The sequence below is a fragment of the Aedes albopictus genome, chromosome 2 (genome assembly GCF_035046485.1).
Source record: "Aedes albopictus strain Foshan chromosome 2, AalbF5, whole genome shotgun sequence".
NCBI lineage: Eukaryota > Metazoa > Arthropoda > Insecta > Diptera > Culicidae > Aedes > Aedes albopictus.
Window position 1 is genome coordinate 71,439,078 of NC_085137.1, and position 20,158 is coordinate 71,459,235.

General features: G+C 42.4%; 1 protein-coding gene across 10 annotated transcripts in view; it reads left to right on the forward strand.

Moving 5' to 3' along the window:
* Positions 1-20,158, forward strand: part of LOC109416248 (protein daughterless) — a 198,618-nt gene that overhangs the window by 165,980 nt on the left and 12,480 nt on the right. For 8 of the 10 annotated variants that reach the window (XM_062849882.1, XM_029871533.2, XM_062849880.1 and 5 more), the window contains 3 exons: positions 13,137-13,322; positions 13,404-13,850; positions 14,770-14,844. In XM_062849882.1, coding sequence (XP_062705866.1) covers positions 13,137-13,322; positions 13,404-13,850; positions 14,770-14,844 — 708 coding nt within the window. The remainder of the gene's footprint in view (positions 1-13,136; positions 13,323-13,403; positions 13,851-14,769; positions 14,845-20,158) is intronic. The other 2 variants (XM_062849881.1, XM_062849883.1) reach the window with 2 other exon arrangements.

Genomic DNA, 20,158 nt, shown 5'->3' on the forward strand with positions numbered 1-20,158 from the left:
TAAAGAAGGCCATTGACAATTTTGGCCACTTCCGGAACGTCCGGGGTACCCTGGCGGAACTTGTATTAGAGGACACATGCACTTTTATTCCAGAACATACAGTGTGGCAATACGATTTTTGTCAAGAGGATGCTCTGTTCTGGCATCCAGCGGCTGAGCATGGAATGGTTCTCGACGGGAAGCTGTACCTAAGATGCCAGCCCCACCACGGTGGATAGGAGACCTCAGGCTTACAACCTTACCTTACCTTACCGGTCAGGCTAAGGCCGGGGTGGCCTCTGCTGTACATAGTAGCCGCCTCCATTCCACTCGGTCCATGGCTGTTTGTCTCCAGTTCCGCACTCTGCGTAGGGTCCGCAGATCGTCCTCCACTTGGTCGACTCACCTAGCTCGCTGCGCTCCACGTCTTCTTGTACCGGTCGGATGACTCTCGAGAACCATTTTAGTCGGGTTGCTATCCGACATCCTGATGACGTGACCCGCCCACCGTAGCCTCCCGATTTTCGCGGTATGGACGATGGTTGGTTCTCCCAGCAGCTGATGCAGCTCGTGGTTCATTCGCCTTCTCCAAGTCCCGTCTTCCATCTGCACTCCGCCGTAGATGGTACGCAACACCTTCCGTTCGAAAACTCCAAGGGCGCGTTGGTCCTCTGCACGTAGGGTCCATGTTTCGTGCCCATAGAGGACGACCGGTCTAATCAACGTTTTGTAGATGGTTAACTTCGTGTTACGGCGAGCTTTATTCGATCGCAGAGTTCTTCGGAGTCCAAAGTAGGCACGATTTCCTGCCACAATGCGCCTCTGAATTTCTCTGCTGGTGTCGTTGTCGTCGGTCACCAGTGAGCCCAAGTACACGAATTCTTCAACCGCCTCAATTTCATCACCGTCGATATGAATTCGGGGTGGCGGGCGCGCTGATTCCTCCCTGGAGCCCTTTGCCATCATGTACTTTGTCTTCGACACATTGATGACTAATCCGATTCGCCTGGCTGCACTCTTTAGTCGGATGTACGTCTCCGCCATCGTCTCAAATTTACGAGCAATAATATCAATATCATCGGCGAAACCAAGCAGCTGAACGGACTTCGTGAAAATCGTCCCACTCGTGTTTATCCCCGCTCTTCTTATTACACCCTCCAAAGCAATGTTGAACAGCAAGCACGAAAGACCATCACCTTGCCGTAACCCTCTGCGAGATTCGAAGGGACTCGAGAGTGTCCCTGATACTCGAACTACGCACATCGCTCGATCCATCGTCGCCTTGATCAACCGTATCAGTTTATCCGGGAATCCGTATTCGTGCATAATCTGCCATAGCTGTTCTCGATCGATTGTATCATACGCCGATTTGAAATCGATGAACAAGTGATGTGTGGGCACGTTGTATTCGCGGCATTTCTGCAACACCTGGCGGATGGCGAACATCTGGTCCGTTGTAGCGCGTTCACCCATGAATCCAGCCTGATATTGCCCCACGAACTCTCTTGCAATCGGTGATAGACGGCGGCATAAAATTTGGGAGAGTATCTTGTAGGCAGCGCTCAGTAGTGTGATCGCGCGGTAGTTCCCACAATCCAACTTGTCACCCTTTTTGTAGATGGGACACACGATACCTTCCATCCATTCCTCCGGTAATAGTTCCTCCTCCCAAATCTTGGTAATGACCCAGTGTAGTGCTCTCACCAGTGCTTCTCCACCGTATTTTAGAAGCTCGCTTGGTAGTTGATCTGCTCCAGCGGCTTTGTTGTTTTTCAACCGGCCAACCTCCTCCTCAATCTCTTGAAGGTCAGGGGCCGGAAGTCTTTCGTCCTGTGCACATACTCCTAGATCTGTTACCACGCCACCTTCGGTACTTGCAACGTCGCCATTGAGGTGCTCATCGTAATGCTGCCGCCACCTCTCGACCACCTCACGCTCGCTCGTGAGAATATTCCCGTGATTATTTCGGCACATGTCGGCTTGTGGCACAAAGCCTCTGCGCGAGCGGTTCAGCTTCTCGTAGAACTTTCGTGTGTCCTTAGCGCGGTACAGCTCTTCCATCGCTTCGCGATCTCGTTCTTCCTGCTGGCGCTTCTTCATCCGGAAGACTGAGTTCTGCCTGTTCCGCGCCTGTTTGTAACGTGCCTCATTCGCTCTCGTACGGTGTTGCAGCATTCTCGCCCATGCTGCATTCTTCTTGTTTTTCAACTGTTCACATTCGCCGTCGTACCAGTCGTTTCTGTGATTCGGAGTCGCGAAGCCTAGTGCTGTAGCCGAGGTACTACCTATGGCGGATCGGATGTCCCTCCAGCCATCTTCAAGTGTAGCTGCGCCAAGCTGCTCTTCCGTTGGTAGGGCCACTGCTAACTGCTGCGCGTAGTCTTGAGCCACTTCTACGTTACGAAGTTGCTCGATGTTGAGCCGCGGCGTTCGACTTCGACGCGTGGTGATAACTGTCGAAAGTTTTGAGCGCATGCATACAGCGACTAAGTAGTGATCCGAATCTATATTCGCACTGCGGTATGTGCGGACGTTGGTTATATCCGAGAAGAATTCACCGTCGATTAGAACGTGGTCGATTTGGTTTTCTGTTTGGTGGTCGGGTGATCTCCAGGTGGCTTTGTGGATATCTTTGCGGGGAAAGAAGGTGCTTCGGACTACCATACCACGGGAGGCTGCAAAGTTTACGCATCGCTGGCCGTTATCATTCGATACGGCGTGCAGGCTGTTTCGCCCGATTACCGGTCTGTACATTTCCTCCCTTCCTACCTGCGCGTTCATGTCGCCGACAACGATTTTCACGTCACGCGGCGAGCAACCATCGTATGTTTGCTCTAACTGCGCGTAGAACGCTTCTTTCTCGTCATCGGGTCTCCCTTCGTGTGGGCAGTGGACGTTGATGATGCTGTAGTTGAAGAAACGGCCCTTAACTCTCAACATGCACATCCTTGCGTTGATCGGCTGCCACCCGATCACACGTTGTCGCATCTTGCCCAACACTATAAATCCTGTTCCCAGTTCATTGGTGGTGCCACAGCTTTGGTGGAAGGTAGCCGCTCGATGCCCGCTTTTCCACACTTTCTGTCCAGTCCAACAAAGTTCCTGCAACGCCACGATGTCGAAGTTGCGGGGATGTAGTTCGTCGTAGATTATCCTGTCACATCCTGCGAAACCTAGTGACTTGCAATTCCATGTTCCAAGTTTCCAATCGTAGTCCTTATTTCGTCGCGTGGGTCTTTGCCGATTGTATCGAGTCGTATTTTCTCCTATGTTATTCGCAATGGGGATTTTTACGGGTGGCTTATTGGGCCTACGCCAACACTCCTGTCTCGCCGGAGGGCCATCGTGCCAGTTCTGTTTATCGTCCCAACCAACACTGGGACGACCACGCTGATGGGGCTACCACCTTGGATCTAGCTGGGCGTAGTGCAGCGTTTCTTACTCAGCCGCTGGATACCAGAACAGACGCTGTTTGAGCCGCACCTCCTTGGTGAACAGACACTCGGATCGTACCTCCTCAATCTAGTTGAAGTCAGAAGGACAACAGTGCCCAGGCTGCGCTACCAGCTAAGCACACAACTCTTAGCTGGCGGTCTTTGTCATCGTTTGACCCGTGGAAGCATGAGGTAGGAACTTGTGAGGACCAGAGCTATATTGGACGCTCTCCTTATCGACTCACCGTTTGGCAGCCCCAGGCTTACAACCTACTGTTCACGAAACACAAAAACTAACAGAAACCGGTAAAGAATGGTAACGAAAATATTCAACGGCTGACTTTTACCATGAAAGAATGGGGAAAAATTGGTTAGGAAGCAGTCAGTGCAATACACGATTTGAAGTAGTGAGCTGGATTTTTTTAGGTGAGATGATAAATTCCTCGTTTATGCAATGAAATGGTGCAAACAGCGTGGGGATTATAAAAAAACCAGCGTACTACTTTCAATCTAGCACTTTACTGATTGCGTCCTATTGAGACCGCTTCCGAGACTTTTGGGGTGTCCTGATAGAACCTGTTGTGGTGAACACTTAAATTTTTACTAAAGAACATACTATGCAGAAGTTTGTTCTTCATTATTTTCCAAGATAGAATTTCTATAGCCATAAAAAATCGGAGCCTGGCCATAACATGCGAGCCATAATGTGTCGGTTCCGATGGCAGATTTTTTATACGAAATAACGTCCAAAAGATTTGATGTGTCATAAAATCCTAAGTACCTTCTCTTCTTGGACCTTATGACGTAGCTGCATGTTGGAAGTTATTTCACGGAAAAATGCGCCATAAATTCTTAGGATATTATGGCCAAGGACGTTATGATACTGAGCTAAAATAATCATTGACCATCACTTCTGTGGTGCCCTGGCGGAACCTGTAGAAGAGGACACGTACATTTTTACTCCAACTGTATGCGCCGCAACTCATTCGTCATGATTTGCCGTGACATTGACACTGAAGGAGGAACCAGATAAATTCATTGAGCGATTTCTGAATGCATGCCTATCGCAGTCTTCGAAGATATCCACGGTGGAATTCCTGAGAAGTTCCGGGTTTATATCAGGAGCAATTTCTGGAGGAATCCCAGCAGAAATGGCTTGAGAAATTCTAGCATGAATCGAAAGAATTTCTTGAAGCAATACAAAAAGATGTTTCCGTAAAAATTCTAAGAAGAAATTATGGAGTAAGCACAGAAAATACATAGACGAAAGCGTACAGGGAAATTTATAGGGGAATCGGGGAGAAATTAACAGAGAATTTCTTAGATAACATGTTTGAGTTGGAAAATAACTGAAGACATTCATAGAGATGGTTTTATTATGAAATTCTTAGATGGAAAAATCCTTGGACGCATCTTCATTAGAGCTTCTAAAAACCAGCAGGATTTTCTGAAGGAATCATATGAGGGAATCCTGAATGAATCCTTAGGAAATCTTCTATATAAGGTCTGTATAAATCCACGGAGTAATTCAAGGAGGAATTATAAGAGAAATCCTTCCTGAAATTGTTGAATGCATTTCTAGATAAACTTATTTGTAAGTACCAGTAAAAATTCCTGAAATACTTGCAAGAATACCTAAAGGAAATCCAAAAGAAAAACTTCCAGAGTTTTCAAAGGAATGAAAAAAATATTAGGAAAATATCAGAAGAGAATCTTATGGAAATGCATGGATGAAGTCCCAAGGGAATTCCTGGAGGAACACCAGCATAAATTCCTGGAGGAATCTCAACACTGATTCTCGAAGGGTTCCCAGGAGGAATCTATATTGGAATCTCAGAAAAAAACATAGATGAAGCTTTGGAGAAACACCTCCAAGAATCCATCGGCAATTCCTGAAAAAATCAAAGTAGAACATGAATACTAGCATAAATTCCTGCAGCAATCCCAGCAAGTATTCTTGGAGGAATCCCTGGAGGCATTGAAGGAAGAAACAGTTTTCAAATTGAGACGAGATTGAGTCAGGAGAGTAAAAAAATGATTACATGTTTGTCTTACTTATAATCACCAACCAGGCAACTTTTGACGTTGGTTTTATTCCGGAGGTAATAAAAAGGGAGGGTCTTTCATCTATTTGAAACGATAAAACTTTTTAAGTTGGATAGCGTTAGGTTTCTACATTATTTTTATTTGTTTTCATCCGAGAACTTTACCATAATGCTAATTTATCACACATTAGGTTACTACATGTAACGCAAGGGCACCATGCAAATGTCAATGATAATTTTCATGGTCAATGATAATTTTCATGGTCAATGATAATTTTCATAGCTATAAGAATCCTGAACAAAACAAATCATGAAGAATAAGCTGCTGCACAGTATATTATGGAGTAAATATGCAAGCATCCTTCACTACAGGTTCTGCCAGGGCACCCTGGATGTTCCAGAAGTGGCCAAAATGGTCAATGACCGTTTTCATAGTTATAAGAGTCGTATTGACAAAAAATCATAAAGAATAAGCAACCGCACGAGTTGTGGGGCAAAGTGCAAGGTCTGGCGAGTTGTGGGGGCAAAGTGCAAGGTCTTTTACTACAGTCACCACTAGGGAACCCCACAAATGCAGAAAATGGCCATAATTATGATTGACAATTATCATAGCTATACCAATCTTGTTCTTGGAAGATCATGAAGATTGAGCTGCCACACAGTATGTTTTGGAATAAGTGTGGAAGTATCCTTTTTTACAGGTTCCGCCAGGACACCTCGGACGTTTCGGAAGTGGATAAAACGGTCAATGATCATTTTCATAGCAAAAACAATCCTGATGACGAAAAATCATGAAGAATGAGCTGCCGCACGGTATGTTTTGGAGTAAAAATGCAAGTGTCCTCTACTACAGGTTCCACCAGGGCACAATGGTCCGAATCCACGTTTTAGCAGGAAAAAAATCCGTATCTCTGTTTTCGTTAATTTTAGGCGTTTGGTGTCTTCAGAGAAGTTGTTTGAGTTTGTTTGCTGCTTCTTTTCCAAAAATTTTTGATTAGGGTGGTCCGCGTCTTAACTCAAATCTGGAATAGAACTTTTTAATTTAAAGTCATACGCGATCGAGTTCTTCAGCAAAGTTGTAGGCAATGCTATTTCGAGCAACTTTTCCGAATTCGCCGTTTATCTAGCTCTTAATTTGAACAAAGTAGGTCAATTTTAAGTTTTGACTTAGGGTGAGCCATCCAAAAACGGTTTTTTTGCAATAACTTTTTTATTTGATTTTTTTCGAAGATGTGAGCTTCGGAGCATTTAAAGAGCAAGAAATAACGCACATTTGTTCTAAACATTGCATGTTGTTAGATCTTGTCATTCAAATGTTATGGGCAATTTTGACTTAAAAACAACGATGTTTTAAAATGCTTATACATATCTCATAGAGCTGGTAAAATAAAAAAAGTTCTTTAAGCGGCATTTGGAAGGTCACATATAAAGCCAAATTTGGAGCAAAAATTACGAGAACGTTATTTTGTAAATTGGAATAAATCGACTCCAAAAATCTCCTTAAAAATTTAAAACAACTACATATTACTCATACAATTTCAATGATAGAGTCAAACTGTCTTTGGAAAAAATGTAGGTTTTTACCATGCTCACAAGTTTTCCATACACGAGTTTTTTGCAAAACGTGAAACAAAAGCTTGAAATTGATAATTTGATTCTTAGGGGTACATGCTATGTTTTTCTAGGAAATCAGAACGATTATAATCTTTAAAAACAAATTATCAATTTCAAGCTTTTGTTTCACGTTTTACAAAAAAGTCGTGTATGGGAAACTTTTAGGTATGGTAAAAACCCACATTTTTTCCGAAGACAGTTTAACTCTATCTTTAAAATTGTATGAGTTTTATGTAGTTTTTCGATTTTTTAGGGCGATTTTTGGAGTCGATTTATTCCAATTTAAAAAATAACGTTCTTGTAATTTTTGCTCCAAATTTGGCTTTATATGTGACCTTCCAAATGCCGCTTAAAGAACTTTTTTTATTTTACCAGCTCTATGAGATATAAGCATTTTAAAACATCGTTGTTCTTAAGTCAAAATTGCCCATAACATTTGAATGATAAGACCTAGCAACATGCAATGTTCAGAACAAATATGCGTCATTACTTGCTCTTCAAATGCTCCGAAGCTCACATCTTCGAAAAAAATCAAATAAAAAAGTTATTGCGAAAAAACCGTTTTTGGGTGGCTCACCCTAAGTCAAAACTTAAAATTGACCTACTTTGTTCAAATTAAGAGCTAGGTAAATGGCGTATTCGGAAAAATTTCTCGAAATAGCATTGCCCACAACTTTGCCGAAGAACTCGAACGCGTATGACTTAAAATTTAAAAGTTCTATTCCAGATATGAGTTAAGACGAGGACCACCCTAATCAACATTTTTTGGAAAAGATGCAGCAATCAAATGCAAACAACTTCTCTGAAGACACCAAACGCCTAAAATTAACGAAAACAGAGATACGGATTTTTTTCCTGCTAAAACGTGGATTCGGACCATTGTGCAGGGCACTCAAGATGTTCCGGAAATGGCCAAAACGGTCAACGATCATTTCTACAGCTAAAATAATTATGTTGACCGGAAATCATGAAAAATGAGCTGCCGCACGGTATTTTTTGGTGTAAAAATGCAAGTCCTCTACTACAGGTTCCGTTAGGGCACTCCAGATGTTCCGGAAGTGGCTAAAACGATCAACGATCATTTTACAGCTAAAATAATTCTATTGACCGGAAATCATAAAGAATGAGTTGCCGCACGGTATATTTTGGAGTAAAAATACAAGTGTCCTCTACTACAGGTTCCACCAGGGCACTCCGGATGTTCCAGAAACGCCCAAAACGGTCAACGATCATTTTACAGCTAAAATAATTCTATTGAACGGAAATCATGAAGAATGAGTTGCCGCACGGTATATTATGGAGTAAAAATGCAAGTGTCCTCTACTACAGGTTCCGCCAGGGCACTCCGGATGTTCCGGAAGTGGCCAAAACGGTCAATGATCATTTTCATAGCAAAAACAATCCTAATGACGAAAAATCACGAAGAATGAGCTGCCGCACAGTATGTTCTGGAGTAAAAATGCAAGTGTCCTCTACTACAGGTTCCACCAGGGCACCCCGGATTTTCCGGAAGTGGCCAAAACGGACAAAGATCATTTTTACAGCTAAAATAATTCTATTGAACGGAAATCATGAAGAATGAGTTGCCGCACGGTATATTATGGAGTAAAAATGCAAGTGTCCTCTACTACAGGTTCCGCCAGGGCACTCCGGATGTTCCGGAAGTGGCCAAAACGGTCAATGATCATTTTCATAGCAAAAACAATCCATATGACGAAAAATCATGAAGAATGAGCTGCCGCACAGTATGTTCTGGAGTAAAAATGCAAGTGTCCTCTACTACAGGTTCCACCAGGGCACTCCGGATGTTCCGGAAACGGCCAAAACGGTCAACGATCATTTTACAGCTAAAATAATTCTATTGACCGGAAATCATGAAGAATGAGCTGCCGCACGGTATATTTTGGAGTAAAAATACAAGTGTCCTCTACTACAGGTTCCGCCAGGGCACCCCGGATGTTCCGGAAGTGGCCAAAACGGTCAATGACCATTTTTACAGTTAAAATAATCCTACTGACGGAAAATCATGAAGAATGAGCTGCCGCACGGTATGTTTTGGAGTAAAAATGAAAATGTCCCCTGGCACCGGTTCCCCCGGAGGCATTCCAGGGGACCCAGAAACATCCAGAAGGACTCCAGGTGTTCAGAAAATGTACTAATACAATCAGCTTCGATAAAGTTTCAATTATTGCCAATGTTTTAAAGTTGCTCCATAGAGAAAAAAATAGTTCTGGTAGAAATACCCCAAATGCCATAACGTTGGTACCCCACGGGAATCCGGAATAACTCCGGAACCATCCGGGTTTTAGACTTCGTGTCCCATTTTATCAAAACTAGAATAAAAACTGGATCTTGTCTCAAATTTTCATTAGGATTGGATAAAAATCAACAGAGTTATGAATTTTTCAAGTTGAAAATTTGTTGCGAAATTGACCTTGGCCTTTTGGGTGTTAAGAAAGAGACAATTGTTTACGTTTGTAGATTCGATGACCGATACTCAATGAATTCTTAGAGATTCTCAAATAGGTATTGAACTCACAAAGAACATAGTTGCATACGGCTGTGTAAGCATGGATTTCATTCATAATGCTCCAATACATCACTGATTGATTACGCTTGTGGATCCGATGTCCTAAGGAGTGTATCGTAAAGTAGTTGAAAATGTTTACAATAGCCTCAAAAATAGTTTAATACAACTTTTAAGTAATTTTATTTTTTTTATATAAATCCTTGAAAAAAAGAAATGGCTTTTATGATTTTCTAAAAATGTTCTTTTAACTGGATTTTTAACCTAGATTACTGAACACATGTTTTTAAATTTTTGCACACCTTCTTAAAAATTGAATTTGCGAAACGAGTTCGATAATGTTCGAACATTTTTAGCTTTTCTGTGCAAATATAATAAGCTCCAGAATCCTCATGATATAGGCAAATTATTTTTTAAAGAAATATCTCCACTGCATTTAAGCATAATTCTTAAAAATGAAAAATGAAAAATGAAAAATGAACCTCTTTTTTCTATGCTTTTCCAAATCATGTTTACGCAAATAAAAAATACATAAAATGAAAAATTCGCATTTTTTTTAAATAGCATATGTTTTTTATTTTATGGACAAGTAAGTTAGAGCAAAAAATGGACTTATATAACCTTTTAAGATATTAAAAGCAGAGCTCCAAAGTTTGACAAAAAATAGACGTTTTTTGAAATGGACCATTTTGTAGATACAGGAGATTTTTATATCAAAAATATGAATTTTGAAAGTCGATGTTGAATGATATGTTATGTGTACATAACTGTTAAAAAGCATCAATGTTTTCCAAATTTTTTATCGTACAAATTTTATTCACTACAGATTTTTGAAATATTGGAAAATCTTAACAAAATCGCATTTTGTGCAGATTTTTATTTTGTGAGGTGTATTCATTTAAACATATTTTCAATAATACTAAACATTTTCCAAATTTTTCCAAGCTGTTCTAAACTTAACTATATTGTGAAGATTTCATAGAAGAACCGAAATGAAAAGACTAACCCAGCTTCAAGATTAAGCATCCTGAACATTTTCAACTACTTTCCGATACACTCCTTATGCTCAGGGGAATTCTCGGATTCTCTTAGTACAAAATCAAATCATAATACATTGAGAGGTCACATGACTTATGCTCAAGAATTGATCTTTGGGACAACATAGTCCCCACTTTTGTACAAACTCATCCCTCATCCCTCACTCCTAAACCCACCTTCAACTACCCTTAACATACCTCGCTGCTTTTCCCGTGAACAAACCTTATCCCTAATCTTAAGCACTCCAACTGCTCTAAACACACTCAAATTCCGTTTATGTAATGCTACCTCAATGGAGGTATCTGAATAGTTTTTATCTAAATGGAGGGTCCACAGTTCACATTATCGGATATGTATTGTTCTAAGACGCTTCTGGTGGAGCTTGTGGTAAATGACCTCTGTGGCGTAGTTGAATGACGCGTTCTGTTTAGCGAATTGCAAAGCTGTGTGTTCAAATCTCACCGAAAACCGTTTTTTTTTTGTTTGTATTACAATTTTTGTTTATTCCCTACGTAGACGGGCTTGGTGGTCTAGTGACTACCGCTTCTGATCTATATGCAGAAGGTCCTGGGTTCAATCCCTGGCCCGTCCCTTTCCTCCTACTTTGTATCTCTTTATATACTTTCTCTCTGCTCAATACATATGCAACTCATGTATATTTACATGTTCATAGCCATCGCTAGAACAGAAACGGGTTGAAAAAGCCGTTTCCCTTCCTTCCAAACTTTCACAGCACAGTGCCTCAATCCTATTAGAAAACGCCTACAAGTAATGCAATCAAGCGAACTGTGCCGCACATCTTCAAAATAATGAAGACCCACAATTTTATCACCTTAGCCTGGTATCCACACACCAATGTGTGAACCTTCTGCGAACAAAGTCCCACCAACATTACGACATCCGCATGAATTTGTGCTGGCGCAGAGGTATATTCGGTCAGATGTGGATACAAACGATTGCAATCATCACTTCCTTACCCTTCCCCAAATTGACCTGCAACCTGACGTGGCAGGCGCCATTGTCGCCTAAAAATAGAAGATCACCAACGCTCACACACTGAAGATGCCTGCTAGTCCCCGGCAGATATCTCACTGGTTCCTTGTGTGAGTGTAGCTGGTCTGGTGATACTGGATTAGCATCTATGGGCGGTCAATCAAGCTCAAGCTCAATTTTTGTTTATGGACTTTTCCACCGATCAACCGAATTCATCGCGGTCCGAGAATTTTGACACTAGAGCGGGGCCGTTTCCAATCAGAATTGGACGATTCTGATTGGAACAGACCCCGCTCTAGTGTCAAAATTCTCGGACCGCGATGAATTCGGTTCATCGGTGGATAAGTCCATTCCCTACGGCACTACGTGAGCGCGGACATTTTGACAACTGTGCTGTGACTGTTTTACATATATTTTACTATGGTCATCTTTTTTCAGTTCACTGGTTCACTTGTATCATCGTATTCATGGTATCATCATAATTTTTTAAGGTTTAATTAGGGGCCGTTCATAAACCACGTAGACTTTTTGGGGGGAGGGGGTTTGGTCAAAGTCTACGCTCTATACAAATTTCAAATTTTTTGTATGAACAAAAGCCTACGGCGGGAGGGGGTGGTCTGAAATTGCCAGATTTTGGTCTACGTGGTTTATGAACAGCCCGAGCAGAAGGGCATACCTTACAAATACCATGCAAAGAGCAAGATATGCTCTAATACCTAAATTTGTTATTGTTGCGTTATTCTACGAAATGTTTTGAGAACATTACAATAACAGTTGGAGGTATTTGAGCAGAGTTTGGTATTGATGTAGTATTTGTTGGTTTAGCTTGAAAATAACCGAAGAACAAGATTTGCTATTACATCATGAAGTCATCGAACAAATGAAACATTTAATAACAATACATGTTATTAGTTTGTTATTCAATAACTTTGGAATAACAAATACAGCACTTGAAATTTTAGGTATGCATTCATTATTGAAATAACAAGACTTGTTATTTTCTAGGTGTTATTTATAAAAAGTTTTGGTATTCGTTTTTGTTATTTTGCCTCTTATTACCACCTTATGAAGGGTATATCAAGGTATGGTAGTATTTAAGATAAATACCATGATATGTTATTCACTTGTTATTTTCTTCTGCTCGGGAGTCCTCTAGAGCTCAGAGGAGGAACAGTTGTCAATCGACGATTCTATGAAATCCTGAACTCCAGTGTGAGTATGGTTGAACTAAAATATCCCTTCGAGATACCCTTCGTAAACTCCGAAAGTTTAAAGGGGAGTGTTATTTCTCATTGTTAAGAATAAATTGACATACATTTGAAGCACTGGGCTCCAGGATAGTTCAGATATTCGAAATTGATTTATCAAAAATAATCATAGAAATTTATTTTTATAAATACATACTAAATTAAATTATAAAAAGAATTTGTGGTAGACACCCTGTCACCCAAGCAAACTTCCACTCCAATTACTACTGTTAACTAACCCTTTGTTTTTTTTTTGTAGAATCAAACACAAGCACTTCCACCGATGAGCTCGTTCCGGGGTAACACCGCCCAGATACCGCCCATCGGACCCCAGGGACAGAACTCACCCGCAATCTACAACGCAATCGCCGGACATCACAATCAGCATGCACAGCATAGTCCAATTGTACAAAATGACACCCTCGTCGGCAATGCACTGAAAACGGTTAGTACTAATATGAAATGCATAGAAGTCTTCCTCCCTTGCAACTTATTCCTTCTGTCCCCGTTCGGCCTGTCTCTCTAGATGTACCCCACTGATCAGAGTATTAGCAGTTACGGGTCAAACCCGACGACACCAGTGAACTCACCTCCTCCACTAACATCACAGCAGCAAGCGGCAGCAGCCGCCGCCGCAGCCGCAGCCCTCGCCCAACAGCAGCAGTCCGCGGCCGCGAGTATACACGGTGGCCCCGGTGGGGGTGCGACGGCCGGTTCGTCCAGCGGCGGTGCAGGTTCCTCAGCCACGACGTCCTCCGCGGCAGCTGCGGCGGCGGCAGCGGCAGCAGCAGCGGCTGCAGCGGCTGCAGCCGGTGGACCCTGGCAACAAATCAACCCTGTGATCAACAACGGCGCCGGACCGGCTGGAGCGGCAGGATCCGCGGCTGCCGCGGTGGTAGCGGCCGCAGCGCTCAATGGTCTACCCAACGGTTCCTACGCCCCCGAACTAGTACACCGAGGCCTGCAGCACATGGTAATTGCGAAAATCTTTTCCTCTTTTTCTTGCAAGCAAGCGCGTGCACCCTTTCGCTACGTTCCATCCAACTGTCTCTCAGAATATTGCTATGTATATCTTGTGGTTACATGATTTCATCTGCCTTGTTTGTGGTTTGTGAATTGATCGGAACCCTATCGTTTAACAGCCTTGACCATCAATATCTGTATTCATTTTTCTCGTTCGTATGGTTCGTTTGTTCATTTGTTTTGTCTATCATTTTGTGACATTGAATTTTATTACTTGTCCATTTTCACATTTCTTTCACATATTGGTTTTGCATTGCATTGTTTGTTGAAGATAACTGATGTTTGCTCTATTACACAGTGGTTAAAATCTCTTAAAACCAGATCGTCAGCATTTCCAGTGTGATCATGCGTGTGATTATGGTATACTATGTTCTGCATAGTCGTTGCATTTTTAACGGAGCAACTTTTCTGCAACATTTACGTCTTGCCGACTTTTAAACACTGTCGCGATTTGAACCACTGTGGCATTACAGAGCAAAGTACAGTTCACATTTTTTATTTTGTATTCGGCACCATCTCTATCCATATTCATACAGAACGTACCTACATGTCACCTAATACACAAAACCTAAACATTTCGCATTGTTCTTACGGCGTGGAATTACTTTCTGACCTCAGAAGTGCATACAACCCTGTACAATATTGCATTTCTGTGTCGTCGATTCCCCACATAACCTACAACTTACAGATTTTTGCAAAAATTTACGCACTTTTACATATCTTTTGTCGTTTTTAAGTTTCAATTCTCTTTCGCAATTCGAACCCTTTTTGTTGATGCATGTTTTCTTTTTTTGTGTTTCTTTTCTTTTGGTATCTCTACTCTACAACGACAACGACAACGACCACCTACAATATCCTGGCATGTTTAGGCTAACTCGCCAGAGATCCAACCGCTGGACGATGCGATCGTGTCGCTGCTCCGGGAACACTCGGAGAATGGAACGGTAAGTAGACAGAAAGGATTATGGGCAGACAGGAGAATTTGGATGGTGAGGGACGGTGTAATGACTCACTGTCAATGTGCTATTGTTTGTGTCCTTAATGTTGTTCAGTTTCGTTGTCTTTAGTTAAATCTCTAAAATTTACATTTAGATTTAAAACATAATGAAATACAGTCATAGTACAATCATGGGTCACCCACAATGGGTCAATCCCATTTGAAAAGCATGGTGAACTGACTGATTATTAATTGTGACAGAGTGACCCATAATTGTGCAATTACTGTATGCAATGTTTGCCACTCTAAGTAAGTAATTTGTATTTCAGACTTCTTATATTAACTGTCAATATATTTTAATTTTCTACATTTTATTGGCGATACGCCCGAATTGAAACAATGCCTGCTACTCAGCTAAGTTGCTCTAAACGCAATACGTCTAATTATTTTTTACTTCATAGTTGTTCTTATTGCCATTAAAATCTCAAAAAAAGCTTTTTATTTTAGGAAAAATATACATTTTTAAAGTTTTTAAGGATTATGGGACATTATCATGATTTGGGCAACATGAAAATGTTCCTTCCTCGTTGTGGATTATCACTGCTAAAATATTGAACGTTTGATCATATAACATGGGCTTACATGGTCATTTTCGACAAAATTAGCCATAACTCAGAAAAGAAAAAAAAACTGCATTCAAAAAATTTCAGCAATTAAAGCTTATGAAATAACTTTCTCAAAAATATGTTTTGCAAATTTTCCGCGAGTTTGGACATAGTTTTTCTAGCTTATCTTTATGAATTTTGTCAACGGTGGAAAATTTTGCGTTAAACTATTCCCACTTCATATATTTTTTGGATTCTTGAGAAAATTTGCTTTCATTTTCATTAAAAAAATTTGTTTCTACGATGCTTCGTTCTTGAGTTATGATTTTTCAAAATAAGGCTTATATGGCACATTTGGACATCTTTAAACAAAATTGGCCATAACTAAAAAACGAAAAAAAGTGCATTCCAAAAATTTCAGCAATTAAAGCACCGACGAACCGATGTGACAGCTAGAACAAATAAATTCAAATTTGTTGTCCGCAACGCCATGATGAAAAATAGCCGAACACTATCGCCACCTCTATAACGGCTCGCGATGATTTGATAGCTCGACACCGAACCCCCGTGTGTACATATAGGTGTAATGAATGAACGTGTTCCTGACCGTCAGCAGCTTAAGCGCCACTCTCCACGGGGAGAGACTGCTGAGGCTGTTTGGGGGCCCGGCAGAGGCTCTTCAAATAGGGCGAGTTATTAGACTGCTCAAACACTCGAAATCATTCCGACGAATCCCAAATGCAGCCAAAAATTTGATAAACTAGAAAATTCAAGGACCAATATCAAATTTGAATAAGTACTGAAAGCTAAGAAGAACTCAAGATCCGAATTGAAGCCAAATTTAAAATATTCTAATAAAGTTCGAACAAGAACCGTTTAATTCGTCAACTTTCCTAGACGAAATTCAAGCTTGCTTCAAATTTCATTTATTAAAAAACTTCAAACATCTATTTACATAGGCCTATCAGCAAGCTATTAGGAAGGTGACGTCACGCAAACTAGTCCTATTTCTGCTTAACCACTACGATATTCTTAAAACTAGAAATACAAAATGGATCTGACCTTGTTGCGTTGATTTCCGCCGGGAACAACCATCCGACAAAAACCTACGAAGCAGACTCCTCGGTGGGGATGCTCTAATCCCTCGGCGGGCGCATGGAAGGGTGCTCGCGATCTCTCTCTTATGCTCGGTTATGCTTGTGTCGTACACGAGAAATACTCACAGCACCACCGCAATTACAAATTGGATAGCCGGGGCAGCCACCTGGTTCGTGTCGCCGCACAACGGTGTAATGCCGGTGGTGTAGCCGCTTATTTTGGCTCTCGGAGAACGATGACGATGTCACGCAGTGGCTGTGTTGTCGCACCACCAGAACTGGGTACGGACCGTGTGACGCGTGGCGGTGGGTGGTGGGCTGGAGGAGGCGTCCTCGTTTTCCGTGAGTGCTCTCTCACCGAGCGAGTACTAGGGTGATACCTCCAGTACCGGAAGCTGGGTTTCCTAAACCAAGGAAAATACCCGCATTGATCAGCGAGTATTCGTTTCTGGTCCACGATTCAGCTACTGGACCGTTCCAACAGAGCTTTTCTAGTGTACAGTTTTCTTCTTACAATACTTAGAACGGTTTTAGATGCACTTTAGATTATGCTTGGCTACTTCCACTTCACTAACTTTGAAGTTACTTAGCACTGCTACTATCTTCACTAAGTTTTGGAATAACGTCTGTTCTGGTCGACGAGTCGTTTTGAACTTCTTCGATGAGCGCGAACAATAATCGCTTTAACTATATGGAAATTGGCTATCTATTTTGTCGTGAACACAATATTCTTTTGTATTACTTCCGATCGTGCATCCTTCTCACGCCTACACTTCATTGTTTTAAATTGCGCATTTAATTTGCATATTGCAAGTACTAGGCTACCCTGAATTAGCAGTTAATCTCTTTTTTTCGCAGTAGAGATTTAACCGGAATGAGACCCTTGAGTGGAGGCACTCATTTAATTTAAATTCGCGAAAGCTTCAGTAGTCCCATCACATTCCGTAAGAGCTCGCTCTAGTAGCTTTTGAGTCAGGCAAGTACACCTAAAATCTGGATGTACATTTTTTTGTTATATAGGAAACGGTTCGCGTTTGCGCTGATTTGACAGAAGCGATCGCTCGCTTCGGTGGTCGACCGTTAAATTTGAGGGGGGGGGGAATCTTTTGAATCACCACTGCCACGTCGGTTCGTCGGTGATTAAAGCTTATGCAATAATCTTCTTAAATTTTTTTTTAATTTTGAAGTTCGGGCATAGTTTTTCCGGCTTTTCTTTACAAATTTTCTCAACTGTGGAAAACTTTGTGTAAAACTTTGTCCAGTTCATTTTTTTGGGATTTCTGAGAAAATTGCTTTCATTTCATAAAAAAAACTGTTCCTACGATACTTCGTTCTTGAGTTATGATTTTTCAAAGTAAGTAGTGTCAGGGGAAAACAAATTTTCACCTGAATTTTCCGGAAAAATAGGCGATCCTGAATTTTTCTCAATTTTTTTTCATTCATTTATCCATGAGCCCTACCTGTGGAAAAAGTTCCATGAAAATCTAAGACCCTTCGGCCCAATTTGTAAGATAATAAAAAAATGCACTTCTCAGCATCTTGTGTATGGACATTTGCTCTTAAAGAGGTTATCAAGAGGTTTTGATGTATAAATCAGTTTTATTGCAAATTTTATAATATTGGTCAAGAAAACCTCTTCTTCTTCTTCTTTATGGCTCTACGTTCCCACTGGGACTTGGCCTGCCTCGCTTAGTGTTCTTTTGAGCACTCCCACAGTTATTAATTGAAGGGCTTTCTTCGCCTGCCATTGCATGAATTTGTATATTGTGAGGCAAGTACAATAATACACTATGCCCAGAGAGTCGAGAAAATTTTCCCGACTGGAACGGGAATCGAACCCGCCATCTCCGGATTGGCGATCCATAGCCTTAACCACTAGACTATCTGGAGACCCCAAGAAAACCTCTTATAGAGCCGAACGAAACTTAAAATGTTACTTGGGCGGAGATCCTTATATGCTTTCTGGTCAAATTTTGTCTCGTTTTTTCTCACGTTTGCCATACGACTCCCGCCAGGCGGCAGCACTGCGGTGCCGTCAAGGCCTATGCACTGCTGACAGGGTAGAGCTCGACGCCGTCAACACTCCCCAGCCCGTAACTCCGGTAGCCGTTTATCGGTTGCACCGGAATTACCAGCAGTCACTTCTAGCACCGCAAGGTTGACCACTGCTCGCCTAAAAACGCACCTTTTTGTACTCACCTCCACTTGCCTGATCCTGCCATCTGCCGCAGTAATAAGCCTCTCCACAATTCCTCGAATCCTATGAAGACTAGGTCTCCCACGTTCAACTTTCTTCGCTCTGCACACCATTTAGTACGCCGATTTATGCCCGGCAGGTATTCTTTGGACCACTTTTCCCACATTCTGTCCACTAAATATTGCGATCGTCGATACAGATCTCGCAACGCATCCGCTAACTGAAATGGCCCGTCGACTTGCAGATCTCTCCCGATGACCGCTCCGCGCAAGAAATGATTCGGCGTAATCGCTTCCTGCTCACCCGGATCCTGTGACATGTAGGTGAGAGGACGAGTATTTATCATGTCCTCCGCATCGGAGAGCGTCGTCTGCAACACCTCGTCCGTTAATTTTCGTCCATCGTCGAATGCTTTCAACGCCTCCTTCATCAATCTTACCATTCTCTCCCAGATACCACCCATATGAGGGGTTCCGGGAGGGTTGAAAGTCCACTTGGTAATGGAGCAAACGACTGCTTCAGCACACTCTTCGTCGATCTTCCTCTAAACCTTTTCGATCTCCTTGCTGGCTCCTTGAAAGTTGGTCCCGTTGTCCGAGAAGAACTCCTATGGCATTCCACGCTTGCACGCAAACCGACGAATCGCCATGAGGCACGACTGTGTCGATAGGCTGTGCACTACTTCGAGGTGGACCGCTCGAACTGCCAAACACGTGAACAATGCCACCCATCGTTACTGGTTCAACTACCACCGTTACTGGACCTAAATAGCAGACATGGGCAAAACACCAAACCGTGCCGCACCGGTGGTGGCGTGTTTGCCCGTAAACACACCACCATGTGTGTTCATATCACCACCTTCGTTCAGCTTCTACTGATGAACACGCAGTGCGACTGGCGAAACACTCGTGTCGGTGTTATAACTCGAGCCTCAGTTTCGGCTCCGTGTTTCAGTTTTGGTTGGGCACGGAGGCCGAGTGTTTCCGATTGTATGAAACACCAAAGCAGTGAGCTCGGTCACAGTGCGTGGTAGCTTGGCTGCATCAGAGCCACTGAGTCAGAAGGGACGAGAAAGACACAAAAGGAGCCGCCAAGTACTTCACTCTCATCAACGACCAACAGCGTTTGCAACTGGTGCTGAAGAATGAACGGCACCGAGCGCTTGAACTCGCACGAGTGTTTTGCATAATCGGAAACACTCGGGCTCCGTGTTACCCGAAGCATCAAACGCCGTGCCCAGTGCCTGAGCACCGCCACCGACACCGGTGTTGAGCCAGACACGGTGCGTGTTCGTTCTGAAACACGGAGAGCTAGGTGGTTGTTTGGCACCCACGGTGGTGTGTTTGAGCATCGACTCCTCGTGCAGTGCAGTGTTTGGACATGTCTGCTAAATAGTCGACGCCAACCACACTGAATGGCCGT